Genomic DNA, 27,995 nt, shown 5'->3' with positions numbered 1-27,995 from the left:
CTAGCTGACCTCCAGTATGCGGTGTGTATGCGTGGTTAATGTGCTGCCGAGGGAGTGCAGAGCGCTGCTTTAATATTAAACAAAGTACTAAATAAGAGATTAATGGAAGCTACAAAACTCTTTTGATTAGTGCTTTGGCTGAATATTTGTCTAGCTTCTCAGATAACCTGATAAAGACTTTGATCTCAAGTGTAAAAGGCTTGGCACAACCAATTGTCTTCTGAAATCAAGCGTTTCCCCTGACTTCCTAGGATAAGTGGTCTGAGCGACGTGGTGTCTGTTCAGTGTTGCTGCCTGAACTAATGTCAGAGCTTCAGCTGCTCTTATTCCTCAGGTTGGCTGGAGCCGCCATGCAGGCAATGCTGCCCGTTTCCCGCTCCCCTAATCCCGCCCTCCCCGCGGGCAGCAGTAGCCGGTCTGTTCTAGACCACCTCTTGTGCGAGAGTGGGAGCTGCAGTTCTGGCAGCGCTGCGGAGCGTGCTTGTGAAGGAGCGTAAAGAGGAGGGTTAGGTGGGAGTTGAGGGTAAGGCTGTGGAAAGAGAGAAACAATTCCTGCCACCTGTTATGCAAGATAAACGCTCCACACACTAACCTGAGATGGTAAGTGATGCCTTTTGGTCGTGGCCATGAGCTTTTAAATAAAGGAAAAGCTTGGCAACAGCTCGTGTGGTGTAACCAAGGCTTGGTAACTGAAGAAGCCGCCATGAGTGAGTTTAGCTGATGGTATTCTTCCCCTTACACTTTCCTGAAAGCTGACTGCAGTGCAACTTAAACTGTAGTGGAAAGGAAAATAATCAAAGAAACATCAAGTTAGGTCTGGTATATTGGAAGCAAAAAGAAATCCCATGGACAGCTGCGATGCCTTTGCTGGTGCGGTAACTTTGTTCAACCCCTGTAACCCAATCATGCGCCGGAGCCCGTGGTCTCATTTTCAGAAGTTACAGACATTCTTAGTACTTAACCTAATCCTCCCTCCTTGCAAACCTGTCAGTTCTAAGCGTTTTTACTAAAATATTTCTCTGTTCCAAAAATAGATGGAGCAGTGTTTAGTTTGAACACTCCTTTTGCTTAGAGTTATCATGTCAGGGTTGAAATAAACCGTTTGTTGGCAAACATTTTGAATGTATCAGTGGAAACATGCTAATCCAGAAGTGCTGATATTGCATAAACCATAACCATTAACATTTCTGTTTCAATGTCATTTTGAACTACAGAGTGGACCCCTGTTGTATGTGAGTAGCATGTAGTTTTCCCTGCCTCACCCAGGCTTCACGTCGAACTGAGTCACTGAGATGCTGGTTTTTCTGAAACTGAGACAATAACCTGTCCTTACCTCAGTGTTGCCCTGCATGAAATACTGCATGACTTCACTTCTTCCATACTACTGCCATACTGCTTTTTCCACGTTCTGTTCAGGTGCCTATGCAGGAGGCACGCCTATGGGCCAAACCTACCCTCTTTCCAAAAACACTGAACACCTCTAAAAAAAAGAATTGTTTTTTGGCTGTAAAAGCAGTTCATCTAAAAATGAAAACTGCTGAATCAGAAGCCGCTTAACATCGTGTGAGAGGTTTGCTCTTTCTTAGTGATGGCTACGACGAGCCTACTTGCGCGTGCAAACCGCAGAGGCTGGCTCGCCGAGTTCGCTCACGGCTTTCACCCACACCTGAGGACCCAGCTGGCTGCTTTCTTCAAATCCTCAGAGATGAGGATGGTAAAAATGAGCTTCTAAGAACTCTTTTGCATTCAGTTGGACAATTTGAGTAAAATTATCTTATGAGGCATTGCAGAAGTTCCTCTGTTCAAAACCAAATGAAGGTTGTGTTTACACGGAAGCACTTTAAAGCCTGGACGAAGCGTGCCCACAGCGCGGTGCTTTCAAGTGGCACGGCGACGTTCTGTGGAGGAGTCCAATTTTGAAGTTGGTGTGCTTTCTTTTCCAGAATAGCTAGAATTTGAAATGTAAGCTGTGGCATGCTTGCTGTGTTTAATATACGTAATGTGGTTTACTTCAAGCTGTGTAGAGGATGGTAAGCAAGCTTCTCATTTTTATATTTGGTGTCTTAGCAGGAGCTGACAGTGTGGTTGGGAGAGGGGAACAGGAGGAATGGTGTGAGCAAATGCTTTCCCACTGATGCGTTTACATAGGAAACTTCTAGAATATAAACCGCAGATGTGCCTGTAGTGGTTATAACGGGGTGTAGTTTTTCTCCAATTGTGGATTTTTTTTTTGTCGATTTAAAATTGCTCCTGAGAACTGCAACGTTGGCAGACCTAACATATCGTGCATAGGCACTGTGGCCTGAGTCGTGTTCAGTGTGCTCTGGGCTAAGGCTCACGCATTTGTTTCTTCTTCAGTTATTTCAGAATTCAGAGAATATGTAGCCCCAAAGGGAATATATTTGGAAGTAAATGAGTTTTGAGCAGATAACTTGAGGTCACATTAAAAAAACAAGCAGCCGTTAGTTTCCAAGAGGACTTGAAATATATTGCAATGCACAAACAAAAGCCTCTTTTAGGTGTTAACTAGTGAATTTTAAGAACTCCTGTGTAAGAACTGACCTCACGTGGAAGCCTTCAGAGACTTACGTTTCCCATTCTTTGATGCTCAGTCTGGGACCTTTATTCATCTCTGCTATAAATAACTGGAAAAAGCAGGTTTTTGAACACACATATTAGTTTTTGAGACTGCATTCCAGACAGCTTCATTTTTCTTTTAACCCATCATTTAGAGCAGGAAGACAATACCGTATTTTCCTGTGTACGTACATGCCTCTTGGGCTCATGGAAGCAGCACAGACATTTTTTGTTACCAGACCTCCTCATGGACAGCAATTGTAAAAGCTGTTGTGCAATTTCCTTAAGATAAGTACTTTGATTTCTACATCATTTGGCTTGAACTTAAAGAAACATTTTTAAAAAAATCCATTAAACATACTGAGCAATGTTGGCTGAATTGAGCAACTGGAAAACGAGCTCTGCGTTTGGTGTTGCTCGGTTCCCTTTACGCCGTTCTGCCGCGCTTCTCAGGTGCGCTCAGGTCAGATGTTGCAATGACGCGAAGGTCTGGCTGACTGGGAGGGAGTATTGCACTGATTTGAAAGTAGGTTTGAAAAATAGGTACTCCAAGTAGCTATGCTGTCACATCACTAAACGGGTAGCTTGAGAATAACCTGGCGGTAAAATCTTAAAACAGTTAAATTAGTTTTTCCTCTTAAGCACTCGAAGTCTGTGCCTAATTTCATTAGCCCTAAATGTGAATTTTCTTTTCCATGTTCAATGATTTTCAACATCCACTGAGTCCTATTCCATCACAGCTCTGTGTGTGTCTGTGTGCTTGTTTAAAAAACAACAACCAAAAAAACCCCAAAACAACAAAAAAACCCAAACCCACAAAACCAACCCATCCCCCAAAATCCCCAACAAAAACAGAACAACAAAAAACCAAAACGCATTCTTCACTGGATGGAGGAGACTATCAGCGGATTGAGAAGTGAGAGGGGGAAAAATAACTCCCTTCTGAAGGTGGTATCACTGCCACAACCTGGGTAAAGTGACTGTCAGGAAGAAGCAGAATATGGGACCCCGTAATCGCCTGGGCACTCTACTTATGTCTGTTCATTTTTCTGTTTGTGTGGTTTTCAGGGGGAGCTGGAGCGTCAGCTTCTGCAGGCGAATCCCATTCTGGAATCCTTCGGGAATGCAAAGACAGTGAAAAACGACAACTCCTCCCGCTTTGTGAGTTAGTCCTTTTCTCTTTAGCATCTGTAAACCTGGACTGCTGTTTGTGAAGAAGTTCCCTTTTTAGGAATTTATCTAATTAGTATCAGAAGCTGTCTTTGTTCTCTTTCCTCCACAAATTCAGGTTCTCTTGCGGTGCTTTCTGCATCATGTCGGGGTCATGGGCAATAATAATTAATATATTAATTTTATTCAGTTTCTAACTTCAACCACCCTCGAACTGACAGCAGTGTTCATAGTGTAACAAATGTATCTATGCCGTAGAGCTCAACTGTGGCTTGTGTGCACAAATTACTGCTGTGAACTACTATGAAGTATGAAGGAGTGTGGCATTAACATGGGATTTGGCTAAATACGTAGCCGCCTTTTCAACAGCTGTGACTTCATCAGTTGATTGGTTTGGAGAGTACCTCCTCAAGTTTTTTTAAAAAAAGCACAAAAGTTCAACATAAAAACCTCTCTAAATTTCCGTGCCCTTCTGTCCAACTGATTTACTGAAGGAAAGTCAAAAAGACAGTATGACTTATCCAAGGCGTTGGGCACTCCTGTAGCTGGCTGATGTTTTTGTTGGGTCGGTGCCTTCTGTCGATGTGCTGGTTTGGTGGCAGATAACCGCTTTTGATGTGTTCCATTGTTTTAAAGAGTGGTGGAACTCGGCGTGAATAGCCATTTACCACTTCTTAAAACTTCCTTTCCTTTGAAGGAAAAAAAAAGCCATCTCCTGTTTCAGGGGAAAGATGTTTTTAGTACAACTTTAAAACTGTATAGGAGGTATTAAATCTTTTTTTTTCTTGCGAGGACAAACTAAAATTTACAGAAGAAATGAAAGATTTCTTGGCTGCCTTGACATTTTAACAGTTGCTTGGATTTATAATGTATGAACTCGGCTCCAGTAATAAGGACTCTGGAAAACTTTGTGACTAAATCCCTTAGCCTTTTTGATCAAGACGGGAGAGTGGAGTGCTACAGGAATTCAACTTTGATAACTTTATGGCCATATTATTTACAGTATTGCTTGATGCTTATGTATGTTGGGTATAGGATTTATAATACCAACAGGCTTCACTGCGCAATAATTTCTTTGTTACGTCTTGAATCCATCAAAGATTGTACTAATTTAACAAGGATGCTTTTTTCCTGAAAGATGCTAGCATCTGGTTTGTATTACATTGAAGTCTGCATCGCCATCATGAACATAATCACTCAGATGGCTCCAGCTCTATTTTTGTAAAGGAGCAAGTATAATGCACTCCAGATGGTGTCTTCTCATGCAGAAGAAATAATCTTTAACAACCATTTTAAAACCAACTTAAAAAATATATACCCTCCCACAAAGTGAGAAGTGCTGTTGTTCAGCCCATGCAGGCTTGACAGACTTCACCAGGCAGCGCGAGGATGGCAGCCTGTTCCCTACTTGCTGGTAATACCAGACAGAGCTGGAATAAGGCTGGTGTCAAATCGCAATAATTTTTTATTTTATTCTACCAAAAGCAGTGCTTTCTTGGTTTCAGAAAGCCTCTAGTTTGCAGTGGACAGGAGAGTGGGCTTGCTGGGTTCATACTGCACAAGTAAATGCTTCCTTCTGATGTGGGTTTTACAAAGCCATGTACTTTGTGCTATAATGATAGTGGAAACAGAATTCAGTGGTGAGGTGAGCACTGCTACAGCTCTGACTGATAATTAAAGATTTCACAGCAAGGTTTGCCAGTGCTAGCTAAAAGGATGTATTAATGCTTTGCTTTTAAGAAGATGAACTAAATAAGTGACCTCTCTAGTACAGACTTCAGCGATGACTGAACTTTGAAGCAGGGAGCTTGTGGGTCCCCTCTTCTGATGTGTCAGCTTGTGTAATCACTGCATTTCCTCTCAATTACTTTTGTTCGTGGAACTGGTAACTTGACAACAGAAATTAGGTAACTTTTAAGGGTGAAACAGAGTAAAGTGGTTCTGAATTATATCAGAAAATGTCACTGACTAGACCTTACGTAATGTGTCATATTTGTTTTGATATGCAACATGGCAAATTCAAGCCACGTCATTCTAAGAAGGCTCTGTGGTACCTGTTCGGGGTAAAAAGTTGTCAGCTGCCGTTCTTGACATGCTAGTGGTGACACATGCGTGTTATATCTAGCCTATTGGCTGAATTTCAGGAAAACGTCAGTTCATTCTTTGTGACAGTTACAAATATAGCTTTCTGGAATTGTTACTGAGCAAAAACTATAAATGCTTCTGTTACAAGCTGAGCTTAGAGTGCTTTGTTTCTTTGTACTCAGAAACATGAGTTCAAGTGCCGGTCCCTGACAGGGCATGCTTGGAAATAAGCCTCGTTCCTTGGCACGGTCATTTTAGTGCCTCTGCCTTTCCAACCAAGCTGCAGATCAAGCAGTAGGGACTAACCATTGAAGCTAATTTAAAGTATTCCATCAGTTTTCTTGAAACTTTGGAGAAATAACTTTGAGCTGAAGTTGTACAACCACAGTCCCGGAGCAGTTGCTTTGCTCTGAGGCTAAGTCAGGATAAGGCTGGTAGGGAGGCTGTACCTTTCTCTGGATTCACTGGTGTGGTTAGGGGGAGAAACTTGGTCACGCTTGTGCACACAAGTGTGTTTGACATGAACGGGCTTTATCAGGGAAGTCGCGGAGGGTCGGGCGTTCTGGTGAGAAGTCGCAATAGCCCAAATGACTGCAGCAGCTTGTGCAGGTGTCAGCCTGCAGCATGGCAATATACCCCCAATGCACACCTACTAGGGCGGGCCATTGGCAGAATACATATATTCTATAAGCTGGTAGGGTAGAATACCTAATATGAAAATCAGAACTACAGTCCCTGAGCTGAATGGATCTGCCAAACAGGAATTCACTTCAACATACCAATAGCACTGATCAGTCAGAAATGAAAATTTGGGTACTGATTGTAAGAGCGCTTTCAGAGGCGTCTGCGAAAGATATCGGCAGGTGGCTTCGTGCAGGTACCATCGAGAGCGTTTCGGCAGTTGTTAGCAAACTGCTGTGATGTTCCCTGTCTCCAAATCCTGTTAGTATGTGGATAGAGGACTGAAGAAATTGGATGCAATGAAAACGGAGAGCCCAGAGTAGTCTTTGGGTATTCCCACTGGTTTCCTCTGGTCTGCAACCAGGGCTGTGCCAAAGTGTTTCAGGAGCACAAACTTGAAATATAGTAATGGTGCTCTTAAAAGTGGTCCAACTCCCAGCCAGAGCCTGTTGTCCTGTTGGGAATGTTTGCAGCAAAGTGACAGATCGGGGAACTGATGTGGCTTAAAATTGGTATAATATATCCACTTGCAACACCTTTTTTTTCCAAGAACTGCTCTACGTGTGGGAAATGTGCTCTTTATTTGGTCCTTCGTGAAGAAAAGGAAGTGTATGTGGAAGACGTGGGTATATTGTGTCTCTCTGTTGTGGTTTAACCCCTGCCAGTGGCTCAGCCCCACAGAGCCGCTCGCTTACTCGCCCTGGTGGGATGGGGGAGAGAATCAGGAGAGTAAAAGTGAGAAAACTCGTGGGTTGAGATAAAGACGGTTTAACAGGAAAAGCCGCACATGCGAGCAAAGCAAAACAAAGGAATTAATTCTCTCCTTCCCATGGGCAGGCAGGTGTTCAGCCATCTCCAGGAAAGCAGGGCTCCATCACACCTGACAGTTACTTGGGAAGACAAGACCAGTACCATTCTGTGATTCTGTAAACACCATCACTCTGAATGTCCCCCGCTTCCTCCTCTTCCCCCAGCTCTATACGCTGAGCATGGTGCCGTGTGGTGTGGGACATCCCTGGGGTCAGTGGGGTCACTGTCCCGGCCGCGTCCCCTCCCAGCCCCTTGTGCCCCCCCAGCCCCTCGCTGGTGGGGTGTGAGGCAGAAACGGCCTTGGCTCCGTGCAAGCTCTGCTCAGCAGGAATGAAAACATCAGTGTTCTGTCAGCATTATTCTCATCCTAAATCCAAACCACAGCACTGTACCAGCTACTAGAAAGAAAATTAACTTTCTCCCAGCCAAAACCAGGACACTCTCAGTCCTTTCCTTACCAAGTGTTATAAAAGAAAGGCCATGCAGATAGGAGCCAGCCTGATTTTGGAAATGCAAGTAGAGTGTGCTGGGCTGGGCAGCACACCGAGGCTCAGGGCTGCGGCAGATAAAGCACCTTTAGGCACCGATGAGTTCGCTACAGAAATCTGTGCACTTAAAATCTCAGTGTCGCTTTCAGCCTCAGACATTGTGTTTTGTCAATGTGAGAAATTGAGCTTCACTTTCAGAAAAGTTTTTCGTGAGTCTGGATGACAAACATATCAAGAACACCAGTTTTTTAATCTTTAGGAGACGTTTATGTGCAGTGTATCGTATTAGATTGAAATGATGACTGAGGATGTTGAAGGGAAAAGATTTCATTTGAAGTTGTGTGAAATGCTTCTTATATGAATGCAAGTAGGATTATGTTTTTATATAGACAGCTTCTTGTCCTAATAAAAAATTTAATAGTTAAAAATCTCTTTTCTTTGCAGGGCAAGTTCATTAGGATTAACTTTGATGTTACTGGTTATATTGTTGGGGCCAACATTGAGACATGTATCCTACTTCACGCCACATCACTGTAAAATGCAGGTTTCCTGATTGTTTTGCTTTTAACCCTAGAACTCATTGGAATGCAGTGAAGGGTTACCACATTTCTGCATTCCCAGCAACATCCATCTCTTCCTTTGTTTCAGAATAGCCGATCGAATATCATAGAGTCAGCGTGCCTACTCGTGCTTAGGAATGGGATACTTCAGAATTTAGCACTCTGAAATCTGCTGGACTTTCAGACTAGCCTTAAAAGCAGGGTGTATTAAGTAGATAAGCCACTTAAAGTGCTTGCTTTATGAACGTTTCTAGAAAAAAAGGCCTTCCTAATCAGAAGCTGAGCTACTGTATTGTGCCACAAGCTTGGTTTTGCTCTCGTCAGTGCTGCAGAAGCAGCTCTCTGCCTGGAAGGAGGTGACGCTCGTTATAAAGTGGTAGAGCTGGAAGTGCTGGGACACCTTCTCTTTTCTTAGGCCTTCTAGATACCAGCGAGGGCTCAACAGCACGAGACCTACTAGCATTAATACTGAAGCCTAATTCAGTTTTAGCTTTAAGGTTCATTTTTATTTATGATTGTGTAAGAAGTAAAAATACTTGTAGTGAAAGCCCTTCTCTAACGTTGTTTTCTTTATACTAAAAATGTGTGTTTACATTTTTTTTAGTTTGTTTAGTTTCCTGGTGCATAGCAATAGGGTGGCCATAAATTTATGAAATCGGAAGTCTTAGTAAACAATATCATGTGAGTATTAATCAGAAACAGTGCTGCAGTTAAGCTTTCGTTCTGTTGCTCGGAGTTAAACTGCTTAATTTTAGGTGCACTGAATGTTTGGAACTGTCACAAAATACAATTTCCCAATAAGGCTGGGAAAGATCCATAGTTTATTCAAAATAAGCTTTAATGATAAATGATTTTTTCACTCGGTGCAGGAATGAAGGCAGTTTTTACTTTTATGAAAGCTCAGATGAATTGTTTTGCCGCGAGCTCTGTGAAAACAGGACTTAACTCTTAGGGGAATTTTTTCTTCATCACAAGAACTCATCATGGCTTGTAACCTGTGTCACTTCACATCCCTGCCCCACGTTTGTTTTCCAATGTGGAATATCAAGAAATGAAAGTTAAATAACACTACAGCTTATGGCAGTTTTCTAGACACTGTCTGCGGCACAAATTGAATTTGGGAGCTGTTTAAAGGCAGTGCAGGTTGTATATAAAAATGCAATGCTTGAAAGAAATGACAAAGGCACTTCAGATAAAGTACTTCTGAGTTCAGCAGCTGCTGGGGTTTTGGTATTAAGAGTTTCAGCAATTACCTTAATAGAAGCGGTGATTGAAAAAGAACGGGCAGCTCCCCCTTTGACTTCGGCTTCAGCTGATCTATCACAGACCGTTGTCAGCCGCATGTAGCAGGGAAATGCAGTCAACATCCAAGAAATGAGTTTGCTGAAATGAAACGTGGGCGTCTACCAGCCTGAATTTGAAATCTCATATTTAAAGTTACGGAAAGTTGATATTGGACGTAGTCCTGTCATTACTGTTAAAGTTCTGTTTGGTCTTAAAGTAATTACATAGCCTGCTTTGAAAGTTTGGTTTGCCTTGGACATTTTTAAACAAAAATTGTAGAATATCCTTGACTAGCTATAACCAGACTTGTTGGAAAAGTCTCGCGCTGTCCGTCAGGCTAAGGATGAGCGGACGTTTCATATCTTCTATCAACTGCTAGCTGGAGCAGGAGAACACCTGAAGTGTAAGTTGAGAATTTCATTTTGTAAGCCTGTTGCTTCTGCCTGGCGCGTTTGTTATTTCAGTGGTAACGTAGTCGTGTTTGAACTAATTCTTTGGTCCTGAAATGGTGAATTTTAAAACAAGCATGAAAAGCCAGGTGGCTTTGTTTTGAAATAACTTCTGTCTCTTATCAAGTATGCTGTCCGGACTGTTGCATTTCAAGCAAACGGCTCCTACGTGACAAAGCCCGTTTTGGGCAGCCTCTGGCTGGGAATCGCTGTATTGATACTGCAGTGTTCTAGCTGATAAATAACAAACCTGGTCAGCAGTGACAGCCGTATCTCTTCTGGGCCATGCCTTCAAACTGGGCAGAAAAGCAGCCATTTTACCAAAACGTAATGAAACCCTGCGGCTTTCTTCAGCCATTGCAGTATAAGCTGGTTATCTTCTGCTCTTTCCTTTTTCCTTTTTCCTTCTCCCCCCCATAACTGACTTTCTGTTAGGTTATGATAAGTGAAATTATATGAAGGTACAGACTTCAGAGAGTCAATCCACTCTTTCCTTTGCTGTATTAGATAAATGGGTGTTTAGCATCCTCAATGTGGTAATCATCAATACCTAACTCTGTTTCTGCCTGTGTCTGTTACCTTTCAACAGAGATGCTCCTTTTAGGATATTCCATATAGGGATTTGAGATTGCGCTGGGTCTGAGTCAGGCAGTGCTCTGTTTACAGGCTTAATGCATTAAAGAGCTCATGTAGGTTGCTACAGATAGAGATTCTGGGAATCTGGCTTCAGCTTCGAAGGTACGCTCATAATTTTAGAGTTTCAGAAGCTGGTATAATGGCTTGTAGCCAGATTTGAGGAACTGATTTCATAAAGCAGAGTTTGCACATTTAGTGAGAACAGAGTACAGGTGGGTGTGAACAACATTTCTTTAGCTTATTTTTCTGTCTCTTCCCCTTCCCCCCGATACAGCTGACTTGCTGCTTGAAGGATTTAACAACTACAGATTTTTATCTAATGGCTACATCCCCATTCCTGGGCAACAAGACAAGGATAACTTTCAGGAGACTATGGAAGCCATGCATATCATGGGATTTTCGCATGATGAGATCTTGTGTAAGTGATCGAGCCTTTTGGATTTTTAAAGTGTACTTTTTTCTCCTGCACACACAAACACTTGCTACTTTATTGTCACCAAATTTGATGTTGCTTCAGTGTCTTGACAGCCTGCAGCAAATGTTTGCTTAACATGAGCTAGAGTTGAATTAGAGCCATTTGCCCAGAAAGTACAGTATGAACTTCATTTCCTTTCTGAACTTACACTTTGAATTTGGAGGGAAAGTGACACAAGTAACAGAAGAAAAATTTGTTAAGCTAAGCCCTCGTCAACTAAACTGTCGCATGTGTCTCTTGGTAACACAGCAATGCTGAAAGTGGTGTCTTCAGTGCTACAATTTGGAAATATTTCCTTTAAGAAGGAGAGAAATACCGATCAAGCTTCTATGCCAGAGAACACTGGTAAGTTGATCCCATTTGTATGGCGTCCTTTAACTTGCGCTGAAGTTTTCTTCCTGCCTGTTGTATAATGCGTGTCGCTAAAAGCACAGAGCAGTCTTCCGAGCTTCCCTGATAGCATTCTGTGCCAAGAAGGGGCCATGACGGGTGTGGTAGGAGCCAATGGGCAATTACTAAAACTCGCCTCTTCCATTCTCGTAATGCAGACAGATTTAAGTATCCATCAACAGAATTTATGCTGTTTGCATTGCTTCTAAACTTTGAACAAGTATTTCAGTTGTAGTGTTGTTTATTGCTATCTACAAAGACTTAAGCACTAGGAAAAAGCGCATGCTTAAATCGGTTTGTTTTCTTTGGTTCTCGACCACGGTTTTCTTGCCAATGATAAGAGCCCTGGAGCCAAGCACAACTTCCGTAGTGAAATGGCTGAACATAAAAATGCTGTATTTAGAAAAAAATCTGATTTCTGAAGTGGCACGGCAGTGTGACTAAGATTTAATGTATCAGTTAGTACCTGCGATGCGATCAGCATTTTGAGGAGTATATTTCATGACAAAAAAAGGTAGCTGCTGAAGCAAATCTCAAGTTTTTCATTTAGGACTTCAGTACCAGCCTTATAAAAGCTCCATGGAAAACCAGCTTTGTGAAGTGATATCGGTGGGAAGAGCAGTAAGAACTGTCATCCACAGGACCTGCTGCACGTGCACAACTCAAATTCTTGCCTGTGTCTCATTTTGCAATTGTCCTAAATTGTGAGCAACCTAAGTGCACTGCAACGCCCCAGATTTTTGGCACTTCTCAGGGCGGTGGCCTGCGCCCCAACGTGCTCCAGCAAGCAGCCATGGATTAAAGGTCAATAGTCGTTGACTCGGTATTTGGCTGGCAGTTGGCACTAAGAGTTTTGCAGTGGGGGAGAAAGGTTGGGTGAGGGAGTAGTTTTTTGGGGCTTTTAGTGCCAGCTTAGACAACTCAACCATCTCATCCCTTTAGAAGGTGTGATGTAGAAAGGTACCAATGCTTCTTACTTCCTGACTGTCTTGGCTTTCATTGTATTACCATTGGGTTTTGGACATAAACTCTGAATTAGAGTATTGGATGTGAATATATTTATACTATTGGATATTTGTAATACCAGATATAAAATTCTGAATTATAAAGCAGAGATGCTGAAAAGCTCGGACCACAGTTAAAGCATGTTTCTGTTCTCTTGTATTTAAAAGCTACTTTGTTTGGTTATGTGTTCTTTGTTATTGTATCTTTCTGAAGTCACTGAGCGAAACTGATCTCTCCCTTCTTGTTGCCTGTACTGTCACATCTCACTGGGACAGGTTTCTCCTCCGGAGAAATAAGTGTGTCTCGATAGTGATTCATTGTGTTGAGGGATGTGTCTGAAATAGCTTAGGCTAGTCTCTCCATAGAAGGAATCTGTGTGGGCAGTGGAGATGAGAACCTATTCAAAGAATATGGAAAGCAAATTCTACCCTATATGTAATAACTATAGATGAACAAATACCGGTTTCAAGTATAGGTAGAAGAGATGACAAGAAAGCTGTAGAGCCTTCCTGGATGAATAGGAGGGACAAGCTGTATTTGGAGGACTGTGTCATGCTTACCAGCTTCGGAAGAAGCCTTTCTGCTGAAAGGGCAGAGCTTCATAAGCAACCTTATGAAGTTCATGCTTCAACTATGATACGAGCTTTTCAGTATCCTTGCTCTATAGTAATTCAGCATTTTATGTCCAAAACCCAACAGTAATACAACGCAAGTCAGGATAGTCAGGGCTTTCTGCGATTGCACCTTTAAGTGGACCTTCCTCAGTTATAAACAAACAAGATGAATTACGCTTTTTTAAAGTGTAAAACTAATCAAGCTGAAATAGCGTGAACCAGTCCTACCCTTAAAAGTGAGAGAGCTTTGACTTGAAACTAGTTTTGTTTCCTTCAGTCAGAGCTCTGAAATGCTGCCTACAGCCTCCTTCAGTGTCTGAACCGGATGCGATTTTTGGTATTACCTCTGCTGCTGTGGTGGTTGTTGTTGTTCCCTAAGCTATGGCTTATACAAACTGGAAAGGTAGAGACAACAAATTCCACGTTACAGGCTCATGAAAGAGGAGCTGAATGTAGTGCTTGGAGTACTGCGTGGGGGGGAGCCCCTCCTTCCCTAAAATCTGTAATATCCTTTATCTAGTATCCGTTATGCCAAGTACCAAGCTGATGCTCTTGGCTACTTAGTATTTTCAAGTTGTTCTTTTTTTTTTTCTAAGATTCTGACAGCACTTGCTACTTGACACCTAAGGTTCTAAGTTTTATCTGATGTGCTGATGTGTGTTTTTATACTCAAAGCACAGAAATGCTCCTGTGGAGCTAAAGTGAAAGGAGTGCTTGATTTGTGTCGCTACCCTAATTTCACTGATTAAGTTGTGTGTTGATTTAAGAGCACTTCAAAGGAATATATGGCCAGACAGAGGATCTCAATATTAAGAGCATGTACTAGTGTTTTTAATACCAACAAACAAACAAAAATATATATAGAGAGAGGAAGTCTTATAGTGATATTAAAATCTATTTTCCAATGCTGATTTGTAAAAATAGAGCGTTTTCATTTTGACAGTAAACCAACAAGCTGTCAGGTCACAAAGATAAGGGGTTAAGGTACTCGGTGTATAGTGTGGAGGGCTTCCTGCTGAAGGGCAACGCTTACCCGGACCTAAAAATACCTTTAGTGTCACTCTCATTTTTAGCAGTATGGAACACTAACCTACTGGAAATTTTATTTAGAAAAAGGGACTGATGCAGCAAGAATATGTAACAATGGTGTGGGTAATGTGTTATTTCAAATAACAGACAGCATGAACTCTCCTGGCGTCGTGTTTAAAGAAAGTGCACAGCTGTTTGCATCGTTGTTCTATATAAAATATTAAAGCCATTGTTTAAATAGTTTTAAACAATGTATTTTGATGTAGTCTGTAATAGAAGCGTCACACCAGCACCTAGCTAAATTGAAGCAGTTTTCAAGCAACCTGTAGTGTGATGGAGCTGATGTGTGACGTCCTCATACTGTGCTCTTTTTCTGGAGATGAGAAAATGAACGTTCCCTATGAAGTAACAGAATGAACACTTCTACGTGGGCTGTGGACTGTTACTTCCCTGCAGTTTCACAAAATGTTGTGTTTTCCATGTTCCCCTAAGAAAATTCAGTGGTATGCTTCTGTAGAGGCTTCCATCGGCTTTTGAGATGGATGGAAGCCTGCGGACGCGGGCTGTGTGGTGGGGCAGGTCTCTGCACAGGCCAGAGGTGCATCCCCCGACTGCTGTTGCAAATGGCAGTTCAATTTTTAAGCTGGCATATGGGAGTCTTTGTCAGTAGCTTGTTCCACCGATGTCGCTGGCTGCGGTGGAGGTTGGAGGATTTAAGTGTTTCCATTTATTACTTTGATCTCCAGTTGCACAGAAACTCTGCCACCTACTGGGAATGAATGTCATGGAGTTCACCCGGGCCATACTGACACCGCGCATCAAAGTCGGCAGAGATTATGTTCAGAAAGCCCAGACCAAAGAACAAGTAAGTTTTGATGCTTTAAAGACGAGGTGAAGCTGTGTCTTGTCCTGATTAGCTCTTAATAAAGAGACTTGGAATTAAGTGTGTATTGCCACTGGCTTTGTTTAAGCTTACGGTCTTCATTAAATGTTCTTATATGGTAAAAATCAGTGGCAGAATAGAACAAACCTTTCCCTTTCCTTGACCTTCCACTGGTTTCATTCTTTAATGTCATTGTTGTACATATCAAATGCACAGAGAGCTTTTGGGGATTTTTTTATGGAACAGTTTAAGGACAAATTTTTCATAAAATTAATCAAACTGCATACTGTTTCTACTGCTTGTTTTCATTCCTCAGTGGTATTAACTCTGTTAAACTTCATCTGCTACTTAGTTATTTGTGATAACATCCACGTCTCTGTTCTTTTGATGACTTCTCCAGGGTAAATAAATTTTCGTGTTTGGATTTTCAGGCAGACTTTGCAGTGGAAGCTTTGGCAAAGGCCACGTACGAACGCCTCTTCCGCTGGCTTGTTCACCGCATTAATAAAGCTTTGGACAGGACCAAACGACAGGGAGCGTCTTTTATTGGAATTCTGGATATTGCTGGATTTGAAATCTTTGAGGTACTTCAAAACGCTGCTAATCAGCTTTTTCTTTTCCCCGTTCATGTGCGTTCAGGACTAAGTGTGGCGCCGCTTCCTGCGTGCACGTTCCAAGGCTGCGGGAGGCTTTTTTCCTAGCGTGCAAATGCTTTGACGACCCTAACTTATACTGCCAAAAAGTCTTGCTTTAGTCTAAATCGTTCTTTTGTAAGTGATGGGTTTTTCTACTATACGTTATTTAATTGTATGTAACAGGGAACATCAGAGATTCGGGTAATACGTTTTCCCTTTTTCTTTACAATGTATTTCAATGTTGCAGAGTTTTGGGGAATTTCCTTGTAAGGTCAAATTTTTTGACTTCTAGATATTTGATAAATCCCATCACTGAATTATTCTTGCTTACTAATGTTATTTTTGTAGTTGAACTCCTTTGAGCAGCTCTGCATTAACTACACCAATGAGAAGCTTCAACAGTTATTTAACCACACAATGTTTATCCTGGAGCAAGAGGAGTACCAGCGAGAGGGTATAGAGTGGAATTTCATTGACTTCGGACTGGATCTGCAGCCTTGCATTGACTTAATCGAAAGACCCGTAAGTTTGTGCATTAATAATGCTCTAAGGAGAAGAGGTTCCCTTTATGGGTTTGTCTTTTACTGCCTGCAAATTGTAGGGCTGTGCAGAGATTCCTTGCGGAGCTGTCACAAAAAGCGAATTAACGTGAAGGCTGAAATCCAAAGTCTAAAACGCCATGTATTGGGAAAAGCTTTTATCCATATGGCATTTTGCCCTGATGTTCGGGTAGAACACTGAGCTAAAGATATTAAGCTACTATTTTTATACCTCCCCCCCCCCCCCGTACTAATGTAGTCTTTAGTCCTGTCACTTTGATATTAAACAGCAGCACTGCGTTATAGGAGCTTTGGAGTGGTGGCTCAGTTGGGATGCTTTTCAGGACTTAATGGTAAACTTTTTCATTTGAGATCAACAGCAAAATTTCTGAAACTTCAAGGGTGGGGTTGCGAGTAGGAAAGCAGTATCTTAAAGGTGATTTTAATCACTGTGCTTTTTAACATATTCTTCTGGCTGGTCAATGTATGGAAGCTGAAGAGGGCTTCCAGGAGCAAGAGGAGCAGTTGGGTTGGGGCAGGGGGGAAGGCGAAGAACAAAGATCATCATTCCTGAAAGTTACCATTCTTCACACCTCAGAACTATGCTGCCAAAATTATTTTATGACCTTTTAAATTAAATGTAGAGCTTTGCAGTTACTACTCTCTACCTTTCTGTGGGTATTCTAGAATGCACACAAGCTGCTGGTGATGCTATGCATCCTGAAGAGCAGAAAAGCCCATGAGCCACATTTCTGGGTATTTTTAGAGAAGGAAAAGGGAAATCTTGTTTCAGTTATCAAAGGTTTGCACTTTGTGCGTGAAACTTCAGAAAGTTCTGCCTCTTTGGAACGTAAAGCCTCTGCCAAAAGCCAGAGGGGGTAAGAGTGGATGCTTTCAGTATGCAGATGTTTAGGTGAATATCCTAAAATGCACCAAGTTACTTTTGTTTTTTTTAAAGCAAATGTCAGTACCTTCATAATTGTTCTGTAAATGTGATGCCATGTAGTAGGCACATAGAACATCTCTCTTCAAATGTGTAAACTTTATCTTCATTAGAAACATTAAGTATAAATTATTATAAACCCTTTTCCATTGCTCTCCTGTGTACATTGGTCTGTCTTCCTGAGGAAAATGATCCCATCCAATAATTCTACAGCTGCAAAATACAGACACTGCTTGTTCCCTGCTTCGCTTTAAGAATAAACAAACCTTCAAATGGAGTGCTTAAATTGTATGGAAAGAGAGGGATTACATAAAACTATGCTGGCTGCTCAAGTTAAGCCTGCTGAACCTCTTTGGATGCTGCTACTGGATATCAACCCAGGGCTTGGCAAGGGGAGGCTCAGCGGCTGCCGCAGTAGTATTGGGTGGCTGGGAGGGATAATTGTCTTGAGTTTAGCCCACATTAGAGCATGACATTAACTACTGTGGAGATGGGGATGAGCTGGTGTGTACATACATGTCGCAGAAATGTTTGGAAGGTAACTCTGGAGGTCATCTATTCCAGTCTCTGCTCAAAGCAAGGCTCCTGTCAGCACTAGATCAGGTCATTCATGTCTGGCTCCAACATTCATTGGAATGAATTTGTTTGAACCACTCAATGTCGTTCATTGAACTGGACTCCCCCACAGCTTGTTTTAATTTAAATCAAATTTGAGTCAGTTTAGACAGCTTCTTATTGTGACATTCAGTGCTGTGTTTTGAATATTAAAATAAATAAAAACTAACACGGAGTAAATCCAACTGGACTGCAGGCAAATCCTCCTGGTGTGTTAGCGTTACTGGATGAAGAATGCTGGTTCCCTAAAGCCACTGACAAGACATTTGTGGAAAAATTGGTCCAAGAGCAAGGAACCCACTCGAAGTTCCAAAAGCCAAGACAGCTCAAGGACAAAGCGGATTTCTGCATTATTCACTATGCAGGGAAGGTAAGGGTTAAATGTTAAATACTTGGTTAGAAGCGTTGGTTTTGGGAAAGTACTATGTGCTATGGCTACCAAATTTAGAAATACTTGTGCAGGAGGGAGGCCTTGCTTCATTTTCTTGAACATACTCGGAGAGCTCTGATGGAACTCCTGTTACCAAATAGACATAATTCAAAAATATAAATTAAGCACACATTTCAGCTTCCTTTAATTTTGTTGTCAGGACTTACAGGTGAGTTTTTTCAGGATTTGTGTTGAAAGGAATCTCTTCTGAATATCTGTTTCCAAGTTGACAGTAGTACTTGAAGTAGGGCTGTGTCAGTACCCTCTGCACTTTTATCTCCTCAGTTCATGTAAGATTTTCTGTATATCCCCGTTTATAGGTAAGCTGGTATCTTAATTTTTACTGTTAGTTCAGTCTTTGCTTTCCCGTTGGGGGACGGAGCTCAGCTGCTGTGTGAACAGACCCATGAAATAACCATGCGGTTCTTGTCAGCATTTCATGGAACCTTCACAATCACCGGGTCTATTCCATAGGGCCATGCTATGTAATTACTTCCATAAATAGTTAAAACTTAATCCTAGTACCAGTTTTTCCCTGATATTTAGAAGAAACTGTGCGAATGATTAAAAGCCATCCTTTAATTTTCATTTAAATTAATAATGGCTTGTTGTTACCTATTCTTAGATGTCCGTGGTGCCAAGTAGATAATCGTAGCAAAAATGGAAATAAAAAAATCATGCACTTTATTGTATCAATATTTAAAACAGTAACTTAGAAATAATGAAATCGTCACTATTACTGCAGGTAATAGTAGATCAGTTGTGAAACAAGACGTTACCTTTAGGTAATCAAAGCGAAGTAAAGCAGCTTGGTGCCTGGCTGCAGGAAGGTAATTGTTCTGCAGAATGCTTTGCTTCTGCCAGCGGAGTGGGCATTTCGGGGGTACTGGCACTGCTTTACGTGTCTTCCTCTCACAGAAGGCGTTTTTCAATTTTCTGTCAGAACGTGTATTTCCTGCAAACCTAGAATTGTTTGTAAAATAGCTCTTACTGCAAAAAGCACTGGGATGAGGATCTGATTTGGGTTTGGGCGCTGGAAGCATTTAGATGTGGCGTTCCTTCCAAAGCCCTTGTTTAGAAACTGAAATTTCAGTTTGAAGCAAAAACACGCTAGTCTACATAGAGGTCGTGTTGGACTTAGGGAGTCCTAGGGCTCTCTGGGCTTGGGATGAAACCATGCTGGTAGCCTTGAGCGTTCACTGCTGAGCTATAGTTTAATTGCAAACCACAGATTCGGCTCTTTCAAGATAAACACTTCGTTCTATAAAGAAAACAAAGCTCTTAGGTATAACTGCTATAGTGAAATTTAAAAAAAAAAAAAAAAGTCATGTTGCAGCACATCCTTAATTTACTCTCTAGTGATTTAGATAAAGTAATTAAGATCTATATTGGAGTTGTTTTCACATCTTCACAGTGAACAGTGAAGCCTGATTTTGGCAAAAACGCTAGACCGAAGATGTATAGCAACCATTAGTAAGCAAAAAGTCAGATTACTAAATTTTTAAGAAACCTCCCATTTACTCTTTCAAAAGAATAATAACTTTTTGTGGTACTTTGAACTGTTCTAAGGAGGCGCAACAAACTCGTAGCAAGCAAACATCAAGAAGAGAATAGGAGGAAAACATCAGTATGGTATTTTGAAAGCCTTTTGATGCTTGTAAATTTGAAACTAAAGCTGGTGTCTGCCTGATCATGTGCAACTCGGCTGCTCTACAGGTAGACTACAAGGCAGATGAGTGGTTGATGAAGAATATGGACCCTCTGAACGACAATGTGGCTACACTCCTGCACCAGTCTTCGGACAAATTTGTTGCAGAGCTTTGGAAGGATGGTAAGAGATCATGCTCCAAGTTGTTAGCGACTTGTACCTTGCTGGACGAGTTACTTTCTTTGTGCCTGTTCCCTCCTCACCCTCCACCTCTACGTTGTAAATATCCGCAGTGTTTTCTCTACTGTTTAGTGCCAGAAGTACAACGAGGAAGCTGGGTTGCATCTACGGTCCCTTGCACATGCACCATTTCTTGAGTAGCTGCTTCTCATGTTCATTACTTGAACTGATATTCACTGACTACTTGCTACCCTGTGTCAAATTTCATCTGTAGAATCTTGTCCAAAGCTCGTAGTTTGAGTTGCTGCGGTCAAGTCCTGAGTGTAAACGGCTGTAGTGGGACCTGCCATTAATAAAATGTTGTCTTACGTGAGCACCAGCACAGTGGTTTCAAATGCAGTGGTGGGTCATATCCTGGAAAACTGCATCCCCTAAAATAACATTCATCAATGGCCATACTAGTGCTTAGATATTGCATATTAAAATCAAATGCAATATTTGCCTATTTTAACTGTATGCTGCTGTTTAGCTAGTCTACCTGCACATCAGCTTAGTGTTTATCAAATTTTTACCAAAATAGCCCAAGAAGCAGAAATAGCCAAATAAGTACTGGCAAGGATTTTTCTATTCTAATTTTTAACATCACAGTATATTAATTAGAGTATATTTACCTGCCACAGTATATAAATCCTGTAGTTTCTTATTCCAGGAGGAAATTAATCTTGTGATACAGATGATGCTGTAAGTTAATGCTGAGTTTCCCTCTTATTCTCGGGAATACTTAACTTGGTTCAGCTACAGAGAGCAGTTTTAATGAACATATAAAGAACTTTTTGGTTGGGTATCTGCTCCTTTCCTTATGAGTACACGCGCAGAAGCAAAAGTGTTTTGGTCCAAACATGCAAAACCTGCTTCCCCAGATAATAGAATTGTGCATGGAATTATGTTGTGGCCTAATTGCTTTTGTAGCAGTTAAGTCTGTTTGCAATTGATAAACCTGTTCTGTATACTAACTGAAGTGTCTTGTGTATCTGCTCTTCTGTCTTTCTGTTTTTGCTGTTTCTCTGCCTTAGAGATTCAGAATATTCAGAGAGCCTGTTTCTATGACAATATTACTGGTCTTCATGATCCACCAGGTGAATGGATATAAAAACAGTAGGACTACTAAAGGCAGGGCCGTTGTATCTACAGGAAAACCATTTTTGCTCGTAGGCTTGCATGAACTTCTCATTTCATGCTAACCTTAGGTATACCTCCACAAGGCAAATGGTCTCCGAGTGCATACCTATTCAGTTGCTGCTGCATACATCTATATTTTATGCATTGCATTTAAGCATTGCAGATAAAAAGGTTTGTTGCTTCCTAGTTCCATGTTGAGATGCAGAATTGCTTCTTAAGTGATAATTCTCGTAGCTCCAAGCACTTGTGAGAATGCGTAAGCTTTGTAGCACTGTCAAGCTTCTTTCTGCAGTCCAACATTGACAAAACTCGGATGTTTTAGAACGTGGATGTATTTTTGGGGAGGAGAGCTGAAGAATGTATTGAAGTACCAGAGTGAGTGCTGCAGCTGTAGTGGGGGTAGTAAGTAAAATAAACTTTCAGACTTGTTGGAATTGTTCTTTTATTTAAAAACCTCAATATTTCCCTTTGTTGGAAGCTGGACACGGTTTTAAAGTATCGAGAAATCAACAAAATCACTGTCTTTTTGAAGACGCTTTAGATAGTTTACCCAACCTCTTCCTCATCCTTCTTGTGTCCTTCTCCCCAGGCTTAGAGGTATGTGTATGTGAAGGCTGTGCCTTCAGAGTTCCACTACTCATGATACATCCCGTACTTGAGGAAGCTAGTGGTGTTTCCTCAAGTAATTACTAGAGGGCTTGAGTTCAGAGGCTTTAGCCAATGGATGATTGTCCAGTCCTGCTGTTCAGTGACTGCGAGGGGAGGCTTACATTTAACTTCAGTAATCCTCCTTGAAAAATATAGCTGTGTTATAGTTGGAAGACAGAGGGGAGCAAAACAAAAGATGCACAATCAACAGATATATTTACAAAACTTCTAAAAGTACGTGGCCAAACAAAAGCTGAATGGTGTCCAGTCGCTAGCGGTGCCTGGTGGGTGCATGTTTCTAATATCTACAAGCTGTTATGTTCATCCTCTGTAAGGCTGATTCCCAGTAATCTCTATCCCATTTCTGGTTTAGAACTGAATTCTGCTTCAAAGGAAATATTTGGGATATGATCTTATGAACAACTTACCACCTACTTATTCTTCTAACTTTAATAAGCTGCTTAGATTCTTGTGTTCAAAAGTGTGTGGAGGATCTGGGCTCTGCTCTGTACTGCATGCGAGACTTAGAAGTGATTATTCCAACTTGTTGCTCTGTATTTTTCTGCTTTTAATTTTCCTTTTTTTATAGACCTTTAAAAACCAGTTGAGTACAAGTATGAAATAAAATCTTGTCACTTATTTCTCATATACAAAACTAATTCTGGTAGCAAAGCATAATTCCCTCTGCTTTGGTTTGAATGAATTTGAAGATAACTTCACAAAATTTAAGTTGTAGCCTACATAGAGTTGCCCATTTCTGGCTGGCAGCTTGGGTTTCATGGAGAACCAAAATATGTAGTATATTTGCTGAGTACTAAGAAGTGCCAGCTATAATTATTAAGGTGTTCAGGCAGATGTGTATTTCTTAGCAAGCCGTTTAAATAATTGTTGACATGCATATGGAATCATGTTCATGTTTTTGGCCTAAAGGTTTAATGATGGCCGTCAGATTTCTAATTTGTGCTTCTGAAGAAGAAACCATAGAGATCCTTACCTAAAATGTTGAAAAAAAGGAAAGAAAAATCTCTATTCTGATGCTTTATGGCAGCTTTGAAGTCCTTTGGTGTGCAATTTTCCTGTTTTGAAACTTGTCTTTTGGCTAGGGAGGTCTTTGCCATTGTGTATAAAACTTGAAAGAATTCTTCAAAATAGCAGACTAGCACAAGTCTGGCAGATACTTTTTTCCTCTTGTAGCTGAAATAACACTCTTTACAATTCTCCTGTAAATAGTTATGCTTTCAAAACACTTCTGAATATTCACTGAAACTCAGATTTAATCTGTATAATTACCATAAGTGACTCTTCATTTTAAGCAAATACGCACAGATGTCTAATCCCAAATATTCAACCCAGATATATTTTTCATCATAAGAATTCAAATAATTGCCAGTTTCCAGGCAACTTTGTCTCTTACAAGTTGACTTAAAATAAAGAAAATGGCTTTCCTGGTCATGTAGAACTGCAAGTAAAGAGCTGGATATTTTGGTCTGTACCTACTAAAGCTCCACGATTCTGCTGTATAAGTTTGTGGCTTTTGGTCCCACTGCTTCTGCACAGCACCCCGGTACATGCTGACTGCCTGCCTACCGATGGCATTCTCTGTCATCTGTTCCACAAAGCTTCTGCTGCTGCACTATTGCTCCCCTTTTCTGCCTATCTTTATACCTGACAAATATTAAAGTCCACTTAATTATTTTCTCTTGTCCTTCCCAGTGGATCGTATTGTGGGTCTGGATCAGGTCACTGGAATAACAGAGACAGCTTTTGGCTCTGCGTACAAGACCAAGAAGGGCATGTTCCGTACTGTTGGCCAACTGTACAAGGAATCTCTCACCAAGCTGATGGCAACGCTCCGAAACACTAATCCCAATTTTGTTCGCTGCATCATTCCAAATCATGAGAAGAGGGTATGTGCTACGGCCCACTCCTCTAATGCTTTCTCTTAATTAAAGTCTTCGCATGTATTTTAAGTTACGCATGCTGTCTGTGTCTTCCTCTTGAAATCAGAAGCCAGGTTTCACGAAGTTTTCACACTGATCAAATATCTTCTCGGTATTCCCCACACGTCCCCTTATCTAGACAGTTGACTTTGCAGAGGTAGCCTGAAAAACTTAAACTACAGTTTTTCATTAATACAAAACAAAAGACTAAAGTCATGCTTGTTTTGTTTGTCCAGGCTGGAAAATTGGATCCACATCTGGTTCTAGATCAGCTTCGTTGCAACGGTGTTCTAGAAGGAATAAGGATTTGTCGACAAGGATTTCCAAACAGGATAGTGTTCCAGGAATTTAGACAGAGGTAACAGCAGGAACAGTCTTCTGAGTTTTTGAGATAAAGTTCCTTGTTAAATAACTGAAGGCACCCCCACTCCCTTCCCCAGCCCAACTGGAAGAAAATCCAAAACCATGGGTGAGGTCTCGAAGTGGCTTGAACTCGAGGCAGCTAATTATTGCAAGTTTATTTTAAAGACACTGGGGAAGGGGAAACCAATCTAAAATGGACTGCTGGAGAAATTCCTCAGCCGTGCACTTGATGACAGCAGCTTTATGGGTTTATAATAAAGTAGCTTACTGTTGAATGTAAAGGTGGGTTTTTTTTCCATTTGCCTTGAAGGTATGAGATCCTTACTCCCAATGCAATTCCAAAAGGTTTTATGGATGGTAAGCAAGCCTGTGAGCGTATGGTAAGTGTTTATATCTATATAGTGTTAAAACATTGAAAAGTTGAAATGAAAATGGTCTTTTTCTTGATGTAAAAACAATGTACTTGTCTGTGCATTTAGATTAGAGCATTAGAGCTGGACCCCAACTTATATAGAATTGGACAGAGCAAGATCTTTTTCCGAGCTGGTGTCTTGGCACACTTAGAAGAAGAACGAGATCTGAAGATCACAGACATTATCATCTTCTTCCAGGCAGTCTGTAGAGGATACCTGGCTAGGAAGTACGTGTGCTCTTATGGTTTGATTTTTCTTGCGGTCAAGTCTCTTTGATCGGGAGCTATACACTAAAACTTCCATTTCAGGAGACATTTTTTTCAAGTGTGTTGCCTGATAAACTGTAGTTGTATCAAGGGTAAATAGGTACGTTTTTACCTAATAATAAGAATTTGTACCTTCATTCCATAGCAACTTCTCCTTCCCTTAATCTTCCCTTTATGACACATGCAGCTGTTTACAGTACAGCCGGTGGCTGCAAAAAACCCCCAAACCCTCTTTCTTGCTGCACTGGAAGTTCTTAGAGATACTCTGGAAAGCTGCTTTTTTGAAATTCAAGGACAGTTCAGTGTCTAATCCACCCTAATTTTATCTTTTTAAGACAAATGTCTGTTAAAAGTAAGAACAAACAGCACTTGTAATTGTTCTTCGGGAAATGGTGAATCCATTTCTTGCTCTGCCTCTTTATATAAGGAGTGAGTGTAGTATAAGTCACTGTAGTCACTGAAACTTAAAAATAAGCCTATTTATGGTCTGCAAGTGTTCTGGGGCTGGGTAACCTAAAATCTAAAAACCCGGACAGATGCTTAGCTGTATTTAACCTGAAATACTTTGCTTTTTCTGTCTTCAGGGCCTTTGCGAAGAAACAGCAGCAACTGAGCGCACTGAAAATCCTGCAGAGGAATTGTGCTGCATATTTAAAGCTTAGGCACTGGCAGTGGTGGAGGGTCTTCACGAAGGTTCGTTATAGTCTGTCGCTTTCTGTGACTTCTGTAATCCCGGTAGATGCAGGTTTTTATTCGTTCATTTCAAATCTTCGTAGGTGAAGCCTCTTCTTCAGGTCACTCGTCAAGAAGAAGAACTTCAAGCCAAGGACGAGGAGCTAATGAAGGTGAAAGAAAAACAGACAAAAGTGGAGGCAGAACTTGAGGAAATGGAAAGGAAACATCAACAGGTTTGTGCCTGAGATCAGCTTTTGATATGTAGAAAATATACTGCTGTCAGTCCTGTGAGGGAGCCACACTGGGGAGGTGCTCCTGAGCAAAGGCACTGTGAATCAGGAGAGCTATCTCCTTTCACACTCTGCTGAAATCTGGCATAGGAAGATATAGTATGAGCTGCTGTTCCAGAAACGTCATGCTAATGAAACTAAACTAATTTTTGGCCTTTGCTAGTTTACAGGAGAATTCCAGAAGCAGTGTCATTTTCCTTTTCAGATGTGTTTTCAGGGTAGGGTACTTCTGTGGGGTACGTAGCTGTTTAAGACTTGAGGAGCAATTACGACAATTATTGGACAAAGCTGAAAATGAATTTATGCTGATAAGTATCATCGATATCAATTTAAAGAACAGCTGGAAGTGTCAGTAAAGACAGAGACGTATTTATCGCTGTGGTAATTTTGAGACACGATAGAGCTGGGATGGCAAAGCGTCAGTTCCTGTTGATGAAAGGGCTGGAAGGCATGGCCTGTGAGGAGCGGCTACGGACACTGGCTTCGTCTTAGTTTGGAGGAAAGGGGACTGAGGGGAGACCTCATTGTTCTCTACAGCCTCCTGTGGAGGGGAGGTGGAGCGGGGGGTGCTGATCTCCCCTCCCTGGGATCCCAGGACAAGACATGTGGGAATGGTTCAAAGCTGCATCGGGGAGGTTCAGAGTAGATATTGGAAACATTTCCTTATCAAGCGGATGGCCAAACACTGGAACAGGCTTCTCTGAGAGGTGGTCGATGCCCTGTGCCTGTCAGTGTTTAAAAGGCAATTGGACAACGCCTTTAATGATATGCTTTAACTTTTGGTCAGGCAGTTGGACTAGATTATTGTTGTTCGTCCCTCCCAGTTGGGACGATTCTACTGTCAACTTCACACAGCAAGAAGTAACGTGTTTCAGTTCTGCTCCAGTGACTCCAAGTGCCAGCTTCAGCCCAGCTACCCATGGCGCTGCTCTGCCACTGTGCAGGGATGAGTGCCAGGAACAGCCCAGGGAACAGGCACTTCCCTCATCCTTTTGCTGCTGGTAGAACGGGGCACATGGGGGAGGTGCAGTGGGATCTGCTCCTTAAACTGGGGAGGCAAGTGAGTGAATGCCACTGTAGCCCTGTTATGAAAGCTGGTGTCTCCTGGGCTGCTGTAAAGCCCTCTGCTAAGAGTCTCTGATTTTGGGTATTGACCAGGCAGTCAAGAGTTGGAGCAGAACTTGGCCTTTAACTTTGTAGTTGTCATATGTATATTCTCTCATGAGGGGGAATTTTACTGCTTTACTACCTTTTGTGTATATTTGCAGCTTTTAGAAGAGAAGAACATTCTTGCAGAGCAGCTGCAGGCTGAGACGGAGCTCTTTGCAGAAGCTGAGGAGATGAGGGCTCGCTTGGCTGCCAAAAAACAAGAGTTAGAAGAAATTCTCCATGATCTGGAGTCCAGGGTTGAGGAGGAAGAGGAAAGAAACCAAATATTGCAGAATGAGAAAAAGAAAATGCAGGGCCATATTCAGGTATGCCCTTTGGTAACTGGAAACGGAAAAGCATGCAAACAGGACAGCTGAGGTGGGAATGGGAAAGCTCCCTCAGCGTCTCTATGGCACGGAGGAATTTAGCTCCTTGGCACCATGTGTGGAATAAAATCAATTCAAATTTTTTTCTCTTCTGTGTTTGGTGTGTTTAGATTCTTGTGGTCTCAGGCGTATGAAGGTGAGGAAAGAAAAAGAAACACCAAAATGCCCTGTTGGTAGCTATAGCATGTACAGATCGAGTATTAAATGTAGCAAGCACTTCTGAGGGGGGGAATGGGGAATGACTGCCTGGGGCGTACCTGCTTTCTTGTAGAAAAAAGGACTGATGGGATGGTGAGAGAAATGGTCCTTTTTGACTGACATCCCGTGACTATCATGGAGAATATTCCTCCTTTGACTCTTACAAAACTAAGACAACTTCATCTCCTCCGAGTTACTTGGCAGTTTTTTTTGTGAAAATCAGGTGATTTAGATGCTCCCTTTTGAACACACAGAGACCTTGGAAAAGGTAATACCTGAGAACTTGTCTCTCTCAAAATGTTCAAGGTGCTTGAATGGGAAATAAACCCCACATCTCAGAGCTCTTGATGCCTTTTAAAGTG

At 41.6% G+C, this 27,995-nt stretch overlaps 1 protein-coding gene across 2 annotated transcripts in view; it reads left to right on the top strand.

Annotated features, from left to right (window-relative positions):
- The window catches only part of MYH10 (myosin heavy chain 10), a 108,025-nt gene that overhangs the window by 59,229 nt on the left and 20,801 nt on the right, over window positions 1–27,995 (top strand). For both annotated transcript variants that reach the window (XM_075111409.1, XM_075111410.1), the window contains exons 6-22: window positions 3,646–3,738; window positions 8,256–8,319; window positions 9,960–10,058; window positions 11,015–11,158; window positions 11,465–11,560; window positions 15,000–15,118; window positions 15,568–15,720; window positions 16,120–16,293; window positions 18,065–18,238; window positions 20,015–20,129; window positions 23,667–23,860; window positions 24,130–24,251; window positions 24,567–24,636; window positions 24,736–24,896; window positions 25,520–25,628; window positions 25,712–25,843; window positions 27,169–27,375. In XM_075111409.1, coding sequence (XP_074967510.1) covers window positions 3,646–3,738; window positions 8,256–8,319; window positions 9,960–10,058; window positions 11,015–11,158; window positions 11,465–11,560; window positions 15,000–15,118; window positions 15,568–15,720; window positions 16,120–16,293; window positions 18,065–18,238; window positions 20,015–20,129; window positions 23,667–23,860; window positions 24,130–24,251; window positions 24,567–24,636; window positions 24,736–24,896; window positions 25,520–25,628; window positions 25,712–25,843; window positions 27,169–27,375 — 2,226 coding nt within the window. The remainder of the gene's footprint in view (window positions 1–3,645; window positions 3,739–8,255; window positions 8,320–9,959; window positions 10,059–11,014; window positions 11,159–11,464; window positions 11,561–14,999; window positions 15,119–15,567; window positions 15,721–16,119; window positions 16,294–18,064; window positions 18,239–20,014; window positions 20,130–23,666; window positions 23,861–24,129; window positions 24,252–24,566; window positions 24,637–24,735; window positions 24,897–25,519; window positions 25,629–25,711; window positions 25,844–27,168; window positions 27,376–27,995) is intronic.

Source organism: Phalacrocorax aristotelis, chromosome 16 (assembly GCF_949628215.1).
Source record: "Phalacrocorax aristotelis chromosome 16, bGulAri2.1, whole genome shotgun sequence".
Classification (NCBI taxonomy): Eukaryota; Metazoa; Chordata; class Aves; order Suliformes; family Phalacrocoracidae; genus Phalacrocorax; species Phalacrocorax aristotelis.
The sequence above is the reverse complement of the archived record's forward strand: the minus strand, read 5'-3'. Positions and strand labels throughout refer to the sequence as shown.